Below are 14,145 nucleotides of genomic sequence, written 5' to 3' on the forward strand. Positions count from 1 at the left end.
AGGTAAAAATAAAGGAAAAAGCCTAAAAGAGAAAATACAGCCATCACATTTACATACTGGTAAGCTGCAATATATTAAATTTTTGCTTTTGGGTTTAGATATGCTTTAAGGCTTCAGATACTGTATACATGGTCCTCGATGCCACCTCCGCTTTCTTGTTTGTAGGATCTTTGAAAGACGTTAACTCCTCCACAAGAATGATAGTAGGCTTTTTGAGACAAGAAACTGGTTGAGACAAGAAACTGCTGGCGAGGAAGACCACTTTTTTAAAAGGCATGCTCAAAATGATAGCAGACTGAGAAATGTTTAGGGCCCGAAAAGGACTTCTTCTATACCAGGGCACTTCTTAGAGGATTTCTGTAACACCACAACAAGGATTTCTGCAACAACATTGTTATGCAAAACAAAGCCCCCCATGGAAGAAGTAAAGGCCTTAAAGAAAAGGCCAGTACCAGGGGCCCAAGAAGGCTCCAAGGGGTATAGATGATTGTGACATAGATGCAGGCTTTCAAATTCACACATCAGCAATGTTCCTCCAGAGGAGCCAGCTGCCCTCCCAGTTATGTCATGCCATCACTAGCACACTATCCAAGGCTATCAGCAGGCTATGAGAGGACATACCCAGGGAATACTCACTCCCCAGCTCAGACAGGATCCCAGGTGAGCAAGTGTCTGCAGTGGACAGTGAGCAACCTAGCAGCAGCCAATCGTTCAGCCAAAAAAGGGCTGCCCCTTCCGCCCACCCAACAAAATGACCGTGTGGGTTAAAGTGCATGATAAAGGACAAAAGCCCAAAACAAAGGTGGCAGTTATGTCTTCTGGCATGGATAGGCTGCAAGATGCAATCTCGAGTAGAGACCCAGGCCGACCCACACATATGGTAGGCCCAAACCCAGCCACGCTCTCCTACACAAACCCCTGGCCCTCAAACATACCGCCAATGAAAAGAGGGGAGAAGGACAGACAGTGCTCATACTCAGTTGTGTCCCCTCCAGGCTGCCATCAGGGCCCTCCAGGGAAATGGCTCGCCACCTTCTGCCAGAACAGGACACACCTAGGCTGTTTTATGTACCTAGCATCTTACTCTTGTAGGTGGTGCTAAAGCACAGTGGTTCATGATCTGCAATCTTTGCTGTGCCCTTCAATGAATGTAAGATAAAAAATTAATAATAATAATGGCCTAAACATGCATGTACTGTTTACTTGTTATTTGCTTGTAAACACTAATTTAAAAAAACACCAGAGTCAGCAAACATTTTTAAACATTTAACAAGCTTTGAGCAGCTCTTCTAAAGACTTTAAATCAGTCTCTAGTGCTAGTCCAGGTGCGGTGAAACAAATCTTCATGGTAGCATTGGTACTGCTTAAAAGAGAGAGGGCGTTTTTTCTAGGGTTCCATTTTTATGAAGCTTAAGGCCTCCTTCACACAGCGTAGAGTGGGCGTACAGGTGCTGCGTGTGATTTTATGAAGCAGCCTGTTATTCTCTATGGGAGGACGCGGCTGTACGCTCACCCAAACTGCACAGCCGTGTGTGTGTCTGGATCCTGTCTGTGTCCGAGCACAGACACCCGCACGGATGTGCAGCTTGGGTGAGCATACGACAGTGTACGGTCACATCCTCCCATAGGGAAGAACAGACTGCTGCGTACGAACACACGCAGCACCTGTCTTTCCATGGAATGGCCGGATATGGCCATGCATGCCAGACAGAGCTGTACGGCCCCACTCTACGCTGTGTGAAAAGTGCAGCTACTGCATTTAAAAGGAAGCTCACCAACAAAACTGGACCCAAAGAAGCAGCAGCTCACTAATTTGACAGTAATACATGATAATAAAAAATGTCCAGGTAGAGCAGAGTTGAAAGTTCCAACTCTTTATAGCTTCTGCAAGTAGTTGGGGAATAAACTTGAAGAAGCCAAAAGTGCTATTTTGTGCACTTCACAATAGCAGCGTAGCAGCGCAGTTTGGTCAAGAACATTGGGCCAAAATGTACCCCTAGCTTGTAGACTGGTTAATGAAACCTCAGCAGCATTCTGAAGAAGTAATTACAGGAGGATATTTAAAAAAAACAAAAAAAACAGGTTGCATTTAAAGATACATTTCATGATCTGTTAATAAACACAACTGCATTCATCTTTTTATCTGACTAGGGTTTATCTTTAAAGAATATCTAAAGGAAAAACATACTTTGCTTTTTTTTAGTAATAAAGGGTAAGGATAAAATCACTGTTAGTTTTATTTTTGCCATCTGTGTCCCATTAGGGAAATTTCCCTTCATGTAGGGATGTATTTATAAAACATTCTCAGAGCCATTTGCTCTTCGAACATATGGCTTTTACATTCGCACTGCATTATGGCCTGGCCCTTATGTCTGAGCTGCTTTTATTCCCTATAGAAGTCAATGTGAACAGGAAAACAACAAAAAGTAGCCTATTGCAAAGGCAAACGAAACTGCAAGGCAAATTAAAGCAACTTAAATGCACATCAAGGCATGTTGGATTGGACTGGCTTCTGAATTTGAAGCCTGTCTACACAAGCCCTTAGCCACTCAAATATTTGCTGCTTTGCAGGTAAATATACAGCAACATAAAGCTCACACAATGTCAGAGTAATCAAAACTGTCTTTTTTATGTGACTATAGCTCTAGTACTTACAGTCCTCCCCTGAATATCCAATGACAGTGTTCGGCTCCAGTGATCTGCCATACTCATTTTCTGCCTGTACTCTTATCTCATAAGGTGTGTACACTGGAGTGTTCCAAACAACATGCCTGTTAGTCCAAACAGTGATATTATTCCAGGCTTCTCCTGAGTGACGCTGTCGCCATTTCACATTGTAGCGTAGGTTCGGCCCATATGCTTGTGTGGAGTTCAGCGGCTGTTGATTGTAAAGAAAAATAACACACACATATAAAACGTAGCTTTTATGCAAAGAACAATTGGTTTAGTCTTATTGGTGAATTAAATTGGACTCTTAACCTCCAATCATTAAAAGGGTATTAAAACCATACTGTTCTGCCTCGGCACTTTCCATGCCATACACCGTTGTCATGGTAGGATAGTTTAGTTTTTTAAACTGAATGTTAGATAAACAAAACAAATGTTCTTTGTTCATAGGCAAAAAATGTTTCTTATATGGCAAAGCTCCAAAGTATTTTGTAACAAATACCTATTTCCTACGCTCCTCAGCTCCATCTATTGACCATACTGTTATTTTACAACTACATTTGACCTGGGAAACTCCATCTAGTGGCCACACTGTATTCTTACAACAACAAACTACATTCAAACTGGGAAACCACATCTATTGACCACACTGTATTATTACAAAACTATGATCGAACTGGGAAATACAGTGTTTACTATATATGGAACATTCAGGGTTTTTTTTGCATTGTTCATCCAAAACGATTGTTCACAGACATTCGTTTGGCTCTCCGCATATAGGTTATTGTTTTTAAATAGTCCCCTTACTGTCCTGGTGATAATGGTTTACCCTGAGAGAGAAAAAATCTCCAACAGAATTTTTTGTTATAAAGTGGAGAAAAGCTAGAACCCCTGTCAGGTCTTTATTGCAATCAGTATTGCACGTTTTCCCTCACATACTTTGTAGTAAACTGTTGTTACTGTGACAGTACGAGAGGAGAAAAACCTGAATAAAGTTTTTACTGCTATCCGGGGGGTGAAAGATTTGCAGGAAGTCGTCCTGCTGCAGCTGTTTTATCATAAAGGAAGTGGGGGAAAGTCTGCCTTTCCCTGCTGTACTAAAGAAAAGTATTTTGTTTTATTACAGGTATTTATATAGCACCGACAATTTACGCAGCACTTTACATAGTTGCACATTTACATCATCCCCTGCCCTCAAGAAGCTTACAATCTAAGGTCCCTATCTTACATGCATATATACAGGGCGCTTTAGATAGGAGCCAATTAACCTATTAGCATGTCTTTGGAGTGTGGGAGGAACTGGAGTACCCGAAGGAAACCCATGCAAGCACAGGGAGACAGTGCAGATGGTGCCCTGCAGATTTGAACTGGGGACCCTCAGTGCTGCAAGGCAGAAGTGGTTATCACTTGACTGCTTCACAGCCCTAAGGCCTGGTTCACACTGAGCATATTGTCACAGCTGATTCAGCGGGACAAAAAGCCTTCCCAAAACAATTCCACTCATACTTATGACCCCTGTTCACACCTAAGCATTTTCTCACAATAAGCAAAATGCCTGTCGCTGGAAAAGGTACATAAGCTTCTTTTTGACAGACTACAGCCCCATAGAGTGAATAAGAAACGCTTGGAAACACACATTGCAAATGGTTTGTGCATTTTATGCGTGTTTGCGCGCGTTTTTGCCATTTACATCAATGTGTCACAATCTGTTTATAAAAATGCACGTGTCTACACGCGAAAACGCTGTTGCCTAGTTGTGAATCAGGCCTTAAGAGTTGCACCAGATTGCATGCAAGATTTGTATCTGTGTGTGTCTTTAGCAAGCTAACTTTAGCAAGCTAACCCTCCGGTGGCACACAGTAGTGATAATTGTTTCACAGGAGTGTTTTATCAGCCCAAAATAAGTGCTCTCCTCCCTACTTCTCCGCCAAAGCAGGTCCCTGCTCCAGTTAACGAGTCAACACGGGGAGGCCGTTCCTTGACATACTAGTTCCCTTGTAAAGTAACCAGCCTATTTATCTTTAGTAAATCAATCCTCTAGGGTCATGCAAACCTATTTCTTTAATCAAATTTGAATGCTAAGCTAATGTCTAATATCTTACAGGATAGAAAATTCCTACTTGCCATCATCCATCCAGGGGAAGTAGTGTAGATAAAAAGTAACAAACATCTGAAAAAGTTCTTGCAGTTCCACAACACTGAAAATTGAGGGCTACACAGAAAGCAATCACCATAGATGGAGAACCATTTGACATTGATGTAAAGTGGCTATTCAGAGTACTTTTCAGGTCTAGTAATTAAATGTATAATCTGTCAGGGTAAGGGTTAGTTCACACCAGAAACTGCATCACAAATGCGTGCGTCTGCGCAGTTGCATTGCAATCCCTTTTGTCGCCTTTGTGATGTGTTCCGATGTGTTGTTTTTTTTAAACTAAAAATGCAATTTCCTTCCACTATAATTATGAAAGCTAATTGCATTTAAGCATATACTGTAGATAACATTACTTTGGGGAAATTACTCTTTAGTACATGGGTGGTGTACAACTATCTAGCTGGGCTGTATATAAAATATCAAAGTTGCTGAGAAAAAGAACTCGCCACATTTTTCTTTTTGCACCCTGCTCAGACCAGAAAATCAGGGTATAATTTGGCAGTTATCTCCCTCCACTTTCCCATCTTCTGCCATTGATTTTGTAGCTGGGATGCTTAGGATCATGGAGCAGTAGACACTCCTCCACATATTTCTTGAAGATGTCAGCATCCACATTGGCCATGGCTCCAATATCTCTTTTACCTACAAAGAGGAAGTCCCTGGATGATGATGACACAATCAATTTTTTTCTTCTTTTGGGATGCGTTCTATTGAGTTTTGATGCGTTTGCATGCATGTTTGATGCGTTCCAGTGTGATCCCGTGCAGCTAAAATAGGACGAGCAGTATTTTCTCTGATTGCATCGGAACGGACTTCAATGGTGTGAATAGAGCATGAGAAAGCCCATAGAAAAGGATTGTGATGCATTTTGGCTGCAGCAGCCAAATTAAATGGACTGCATCACAACTGCATATGGTGTGAACTAGCCCTAAAAACTCCAGGGTGTTTATTCATACATATGTCCCTGGAAAATAGCAATAGGGTTAGTGTAAAAAAAATAAAATAAAATAAAGTGTTTAAAAAAAATTATAAAAATTAAAAGATACATAAAATAAAAATAAAAAAAATGCAAACAAAAATGTTTTAAAGTCCACCACGTGAAAGCACATACACACGCAAACTTGCGTCGGTGCGCCTATGTGCGAAAATGACAATTGACAAATGACAAAAAAACGTCAGAGTCAGAGCAATAATGCTAGGGCCATCAATCACTGTTAGCACTAAATTGATAAGCGGTAAAAGCGCTTAAAATGTTCCCTATGGGAAATTTTGGGTATGGACTTTTTTTGTGGCTTCAGAGGTGAACACAATTTTAAGGCTTGACATGTTTGTTATCTATTTACCCAGCGTGACCCCGTCTTTCATATTTTACCAAAAACTTGGATATTATATTATGTTTCTGTGCACTAAATTTTAATTTAGTTTATTTTTTCCTAAAAATACTGGTTTGATAAACATTTGCGCAAAAACCATGCAACATAAAAAAATTGCAACTAGCATTTTTTTTTTCTACAGGGCCTCTGCTTTCATAACATATATAATTGTTTGGGGGTCTGAAGCTGTTTTCTAGCCAAACATTTATATTTTATCATGTGTGCACAAATAGTAAGAAAATGCCCCGGACAGCAAGTGGTTAAGATGAGGGTCAGGTAGGTATGCACAAGGAAAAAAAGAAAGAGTGCACATGCATGGGCTTAATGAATTGTAAATCTTTTTAGCCCTGTTGACAGCACTTTTCTTCAGTGCATATGCATGGGTTAATTGATTGTACATCTCTCCAGCTCTATTGCCAGCACTGCTCCTCAAGGACAAAGTAAAGTGCTCTATTTGAGATGAAGGATCTTCTTCTGCAATGTTAACCTGCTACACCTTAAAGTTTGAGCCAAGCTAGGGGAAGCATCACAAGGATTGTACAACCTTTTAGCAGTGCTGGGCTTAGGATCATCTGGCAGAATGCCACGTTTCCCCTGCAGGGGTAGCAGAAAAGGTTTATGAAGTATTAGTTACCAGCCCAGTCAAGCAGTTACATTCGCCTCAAGTTCCCCTCTAGCCCAAATGCAGTCGGTTAAAGAGGTTTTTGCGGCGTACTTCCTAGATGATAGTTTACCCTCACTGAATCCCTTATTGTGGGCCTTTACTCAACCCATAATTAGGGCAGTAAGGAGGCCATAAGTTAGAAGGAATATGTACTTTCAAGATTGATGCAACAGTCATCTGACTAGTTAGAAGTGTTACATTACCTATGGATGACGTAGTATCCTTTAAGGACACCCTATATGAGTAGTGAAAAGTTTTATACCTTTCTGGAGCAACTGTGGATCAGTAATGGCTCTTACTTCAGTAGTCAAGACAATCTGTGTTTGGGCAGAGAACACAGAAGCAGACCTTATGGCTGGCAAGAGGTCTTGGTGTTGCTGCAGTTTTGACTGAAATTAGATCAGCCAGTGAATTTATACTGAGATTGCTTGGGATCTTCTTTGTTGCTGATCCCGGACTGAAGTTATCTTAAGCGGTGCAGAGCTCCATTTATTGGCTCCTCCAGGTTCAGCAACAAGTTACACACCACAATTTCTGAAGTCACAAGGGCAATCGGAATTAATTCCTCATATTGGAAGGTCCCATTGCCATCACCAACAAATGGGCAGGAGGCAAAGAAACTAATGATTTAGAGATGCCAAATCTTATAGGTCTCTGAAAGACTACAGAAAGGGATGGAAGAGTTCAGTCGTTTCTTCACTTGAACAAGCCAAGATTACTCCCTCCCTGGAGAAAGGCGTCCCTGTGATGATTTCTCTGACTGAACTTGCCCAGTAGATCACAGGTTGTGGGAAGTTATGCAAGTTTAAGCATATACTGTTTAGGTCTCATGGGTCCTGTTAAATATTCAAGATGGACATTGTTGGGATTCTCTTCACAATTTTCAGTCCAATTCTCATCAGGGTTCCTTGGTGTAAGCAAAACTTCAGATTCTATGCACATATGTCCAAAGGGTGTCACAATATTTCCTGTCCAGAATAAGACAAGGTTTCTATCCTATATTTTTCCTACTGAAAAAAACCAGGAGACATAATCTTGGTACAGATTAATCTTGGTTCTGAAAGCTTTAAAACAGAAGGATCAGGACCCAGATATAACATATGGAATTACTTCAGTCAGTCCTTCAAGCCAGCAAACAGGTCATGGGATGTTATGTCTAGCAGACGTGTATTCACGTTCCTGTACACCCATACTTCCACTAATGTCTTGCTTACCATTCTAGGGTTCCACTTTCAGTTTGTTTATCTGCCCTTTGGCCTTGCCACATTCTTAGGCCATTTTTCAAATGTTATATCCAGTCATTATCATCTTGAGTGAACTAGACTTTCAAGTATTCACTTTTTGGGTGACATCCTGCGGATAATTCAACATGCTCATACTCTGGCAGTTCACTAGGACATCTTAATTTAGGCTCTGATCAAATCTAAAAGGATCGTCAACAGGAAAAGCCAAGTCATCCCAAGAAGAAGAGAAGCTCTGGAGAATTTCCAAGAAGGCAGTACTCTTGGTGTTATGTTTGAGGCAGGTCAAGTTTCTATCCTGCTCATTGTTGTCTCCAGTTGACAGAATCAGTTCTAATAGTGAAACAGACTTATTGGAGGCTGAGCCCCTTCCAATGGAATTCTTAAGGCAACAGAATACATTCCCTGTAACAAAGTATCAGTCGATTCCAAATATGAGATTCTTTGGTTGTGGCTAAGGCCTGTGTGCCTGTTTCAACTGTCATCAAAAGTGTCCTTATCCATTGATAATGTTAGCAAGGGATTCTTCTGCATTCAGTTGTGCTAATCACCTCAAAGACTTCTTAGTCCAAGGCGAGTGACAGAAGTCATTGGGGGAAGAATCTCCAGCATCTTTAGACAACCTTTCAGGTCCCGAAAGCATTTTCATATAAGATCCAGGAATCTTAAATAATGAGTTACATGGACAACAGCATGATGATTTTTTTCATAGATTCAGGGTCATCAAGATGGAAGGAACTGCTCACTGCTGCTGGAGGTTTATCCAATCATGTCTTCAGCACAAAGAAACTTGGTGCATCTCCTTGCATCCTACGTTCACTTTCCCAGAATTTCCTGGCAGAAGCTGTAAGCCACGAAGTCCTGGACAACAATGAATCCTTTCTTATCCAGTAAGTGTTTCTGTGATTCAGCAGCAAGGGGCTGTCCAGATCTTAACCTGATCAACTCCTAAGAGCATGAAGTGCAGGTGCTTCTTGTCGAGAGAAAACTGTCCAATGGCAAAATAAGTGTTTTTTTCATGTTTATGTGTTTCCTTCCTTTGGTTCCTAGATTGGTACATAGGGCCCACAATTTTCTAAGTATGGTAATCACAATCATTTGACTGTGGTCTATCTAACAGGGTTCCCTCTCTTGTAGACTGGAACCTTCTAGTCATTCTGAACAACCCAGGCTTTGTACAGTAGGTGCTACATCCAAGTGCAACCAAATCATTTTAAGAGGCATGTAGGCTGAAAGTAAAGACTAGCTTGCCTGGATTACTCTTCAGCTATTGTGATTTTCATTGAATGCTAGAGCACCTACTAAAATGTCACATATTCTACAGTGTGGAATAGTAAGTTCTTAGAGCTTGCAAGCTCAAAGGGGTTTTGATCCTCCTCACCCTGCCATGACAGAGACATTGACATTTCTTCAGGCAGGCAATATGTACTTTGGTGTCAGTAACCTCTATTCTGTTTGTTCGAGACACAATGGGCAGCTCATTGGTTGAAAGCCCAGTTCTTAAGGGCCTTTGCTAGAATTCACTCTGAGGAATCGTTCCCTTGCCCTTGGATTTAAAGAGTGCTGGATATATTCCCTCTTCCTTTACTTTGTTCAGATAAGGCTTCCGCAGTAGGAATGTAATAGGAAGATAGATTTGAGATTGCCTCTTCTGGCAGGTCGATCTATTCAACTTTCTGGCGTTACCAGAAAAGGGCTCTCTGTGTCTATGACTATGCATCATGGCTGGTCAAGGTTGTCCAAGAAGAAGATGGAGTCACACATTATTCTCTGGGTCCACTCTACAGATGGATTTAATCCCATTGGACAGAATTTAGCTGTGTCTCCAGAGTTACTCTGTAAGGCAGTGACCTCCATGTATGACATGTTCTTGTCCTGTTATAAGGTCTTTCCAGCAGTCTTGACCAGGGTGAAGTTTGGTTGGAATATGTTTAACAGCTGTGCAAATTAAATATCTCAGCATTATCCTCCCTGGTTGTTGGCGTGCTATGTCCCATTCGTATGCTGCCATGTTTGGCGTCAGGAAAACTGAAAATTGTATACTTACCCATCGGTCATTTTCCTTTCCTGACTCTAATACATGGCAGCATACGGGACCCTCCCATGGCTTTCACATCGAGTATTGTTACAAGAATGCCTGCCTTGGGAGGCGTGTTTAATTTATAGTACAACCGGTCCTGTGATTGGCCAGGGGGCGGAGCTATACCTATTCGTATGCTGCCATGTATTGGCATCAGGAAAGGAAAATTACCGATAGGCAAGTATACAATTATCTGTTATAATGCATAAATGGACAGAACCATATCCACCCATTTCAGGTTTAATACAAGCTTAAAACTGCCATTATACAGTATATCCTAGACTTCAAACACTGTTTCTCACTCCTCTTTCCTCCTCAAATGTTAAGGAATGGGCGAAGGACTTTGCTGACCCGGACTTGTTGGACAAGATTCTTCGAGGTTATGCGAAAATAAGATCAGTCGCCACGAATGAAACGTGGAGACCCAATTCAAGATCATCCATAGGGCCTATGTCCCGTTCTTCCGTACTAAGGACGCTACTCTCAAGACTTCTTCAAAAAGGTTGTTAACTTCCGTATGTCCAAAGGTTGTTAACTTCCGTAAATGTGGAGGCCACAGACCAACACTACATCATTGTTTGTGGAGCTGTCCCTTAATATTCGACTTCTGGAAACAGACTCTTACTTATATTGGTTCCATTCTCTCCTGGCAACCGGACCTGGATCCCGCCCCTTGTCTATTTAGTTTTTTCGAAACTTCAGGAGAGGGTCGGGGACCTTCGAGCCGAAAGGGTACGGACTGGGCCCACCTTTGCCTCCTAACAGCGAGGTGGTGTATAATGAGGCAATGGGACTCCCCTACGGCTCCAACAATTACGGAATATATTAAAGATCTTAAGCTTCTGTTCTGTAAAGAGAAGCTGGATGCAGAGATGCATAAAGATGCCCGTTCTACGCCTTTCCTTTCTAGATGGAGGTACTTTATCAGTAGATCTTACTCTGTACCAGAAATCCAACAAATTATCAGGCCCTTCCGATATACTAAATGGTACCTGAAAAAACGATGTGTCAAATGCCTTGGGGGTTCTGCAGGTAGGCCTTGATTAAAAGACTCAATTATGGCGCTGCTTAAGAAACCTGGGCTATTGACTGTTTGCATTGTACGGGTGATAACTATAGGCGATGACCTGTTCATTGTGGTTATGTGGATCATTAATAAACTGAGATGAGATGTCATGGATGTGATCAATACTGCACTATTTACCGGTTTTCTGAAGTGATGACTTGAAACTTTATTAAAAAAAACACTTTAATAAAAAAAATTTTTAAACTTCTGTTCTAAAGAAAAAAACAAGTTACAATACAGAAACAAACACACTTTACCTTTGTAAAGTTAGAGAGAATAGCATCCTGTTGCTATGGTAACCCAATGCCTACTAATTTAATGCAGTGAAAGAGAATGGCAAGTGTGCTGGACCTTTCTAAACTGAAAGTCCATGTTGGATATTTTGGGCTTTGAGGAGCACTTAGAAAGCAGGGGTCTGAACATCCCCTTCCTGCTAATTAATAATTTACTATTACTACTTCAATGGCAGCAGCAGGTTTGAAAACCTTTTCCTGTCATCTTTTTCTCCAGGCATAAACTAACACCAGGAGCTGCCTTTTCATTTCTCCCGTTCCATTTATTTAAACATATATGTTCGAGTGAGTCGAGACTAAATATTTAGGGTTGCAACCAGCCAATAGAAAGTTGACAGCTCACACATTTATAGTTACCTTAATCTAGTTAACATGCAGATTTGTATGCTAGACATGAATCTTTGCTTAACACACAAGCAATCAAGGTGCTAAAGACTCTTTGATTACTTTTGGTCTCTAAAACTATATACTGTATATATGATTTACAAAACCTATACAGAGTATACTCACTGCCCATGTTATCTCCATGTTGTCTTTCCGAGTGCCTGCTCCACGGACCTCACTTGGGTTAACTTCTGGGGCTAAAATTTCAAATCAATGTCAGTCACAATTAGGATAAAATAAACAATATGAAGTGGTACAGTAAGATTGATAGCACTGATAGTGTTTCTGATTATCTTTGCTTCATTACCTTCCCACGGGCTAGAACTTGTCCTATTCCAATAAATCCTAGTCTTTTAGTGGGGCAAAGAGGTACATAGCACATGCAAACCAAACTTCATATTTTTGAAACATGGACATCAGCTAAACCCACAAAATTACAATAAACTTATAGGGGGGTATTCACTAAAGGGTGAAGAGTTTGGAGAAGGCAGAAGTGAAAAATCTAGGACAACATCCCAAACTGAGCTGTACAAGCGACTGAGGCACATGGAGATGGATGTGCAGCAGCTCCCTTTTAGGACTGAGGGAGATTGACAAAGCTACGACAGGGAGAACTGCCGGAAATCCCAGCTTGTAGTGCGTGTGCTGCTCAGCTGAGAGGAAAGGAGAGCGATTGGTGCAGTGTCTCAGCTGAGAGCGGAGTAAGAGTGATTGGGGAAAAGCTGGCAGCGGTCAGGTGAGAAGGCGAGAGTGAGTCTGTGCATCTGTGTTTACTCAGAAGCTGAAAGCCGTGTCTGGGGCTGGGGGTGGAGAAGGAATGTGAATGTTGCTTATGATATACCAGCAACATACCAGGAGTATAGAGAAGAGAAAGTGAAAGAGAGAGACTGAAGGAGGGAACATTGTTTACCTGTAGTACTTGAGTGATTACATTGAGCTGCTGGCTATTGGAGGATGAGGAGGAGGAGCAAGGAACTAGTGAGTGAGTGAGGAACAGAAGATGTTTACTGTTTACTAATCACTGATACTGGTACTGATCACTGTGTGCATTGAACATGGGAGGCTGAACTGATTTGTGCTATGTAAGAGAACAACAAGAGCAGCCAGGGGTGAGTGAGTGCAGGAGGGTGACTGATCCATAGCAGCTGCTGAGAGGGGTTTAACAGAAGTGTGTATCTGTGTGTAAGATCTGCTGGGAACTATTGTGGTAGCAATAACTCAGCTGGGAACTTTGTAGAAGTGGTATTAGTCTGCTAGGTGCTGTGTATAATTCTACTGGCTGTATTGTAGTATTAATCTGCTGGGGAATCACTGTGGTAATAAGTGTGATACTAATAACTGCTGTGCATTGGGGGTATTAATCTGCTGAGGAATTACTGTGGTAATAACTGTGTCAATAGTAGTTTGCAGTATTAATTTGCAGGGGAATTACTGAGTTTATTTTGAGTTACATTTGGTCTTGAATTAAATAAAAATGAATATATAAAAATAAATAAAATGTCTTCCATGAGTGGGAATGCAACCCAATGCACATCTTGCTCAATGTATGCGTTTCTTGAACATGCATTTGAGGGTGAATACTGTTGCACCAGTTGTTTGTTTGGAAGCCCTGATTCTGGATCTAAACAATAAACTGGCAACACTGCAGAGCATAAACAACATGGAAAGGAGTCTAGATCTGACTCATCAGGTTCTGGTGGAGGGCAGTAAAGAGGAGGAGATGGAGGAGCAGCATCCCGAGGTGGGTAGCTGGGTTACTGTTAGAAGGCGGGGTAGAGAGAAGAGTGCAAGACAGGCTAGCCCTGAATTGATACACACCAATAAATATGCCAGGTTGCAGGATGTTGGGGATATTAGTTCAGGGGTGGCATTGCTAGAGCAGGACGCTTCCCCTATACGCAGGGGGAGTGACTGCTCCAGTAAGAATGTGAGCAGGATGGATGGACAAGAGAGACAGATGTTGGTGGTGTGGGACTCAATTATCAGACGGATAGACAGACCTGCATGTCATGGTACACATTGGTACCAATGACAAAGTTAGAGGCAGATGGAGTGTCCTGAAAAAAGATTTCAAAGACTTACTGCCCAGATAGCAAGCAATTGAGCTGCAAGTTTGAAAATGACTTGCTAAACTATTGCAGACTTGCCAAGCTTCACAATTTTGTTGCACAATTACAGCAAGTCTGCATTGCAAGTCTCCAGACCAGCGAGCTTGCAGAGCTCTT

The 14,145-nt window shown here is 41.5% G+C and overlaps 1 protein-coding gene across 14 annotated transcripts in view; it reads right to left on the bottom strand.

Moving 5' to 3' along the window:
- NFASC (neurofascin) overlaps positions 1-14,145 on the bottom strand; it is a 189,042-nt gene that overhangs the window by 54,538 nt on the left and 120,359 nt on the right. For all 14 annotated transcript variants that reach the window (XR_001942046.1, XM_018571666.1, XM_018571659.1 and 11 more), the window contains 2 exons: positions 12,047-12,117; positions 2,656-2,878 (listed from right to left, as the gene is read on the bottom strand). Coding sequence is in view for 13 of the 14 variants with exons in the window: in XM_018571666.1 (XP_018427168.1) it covers positions 2,656-2,878; positions 12,047-12,117 (294 nt within the window). In the remaining variant the exon portion in view is untranslated. The remainder of the gene's footprint in view (positions 1-2,655; positions 2,879-12,046; positions 12,118-14,145) is intronic.

This window comes from Nanorana parkeri, unplaced genomic scaffold (genome assembly GCF_000935625.1).
Source record: "Nanorana parkeri isolate BGI_ZX_2015 unplaced genomic scaffold, ASM93562v1 scaffold1800, whole genome shotgun sequence".
NCBI lineage: Eukaryota > Metazoa > Chordata > Amphibia > Anura > Dicroglossidae > Nanorana > Nanorana parkeri.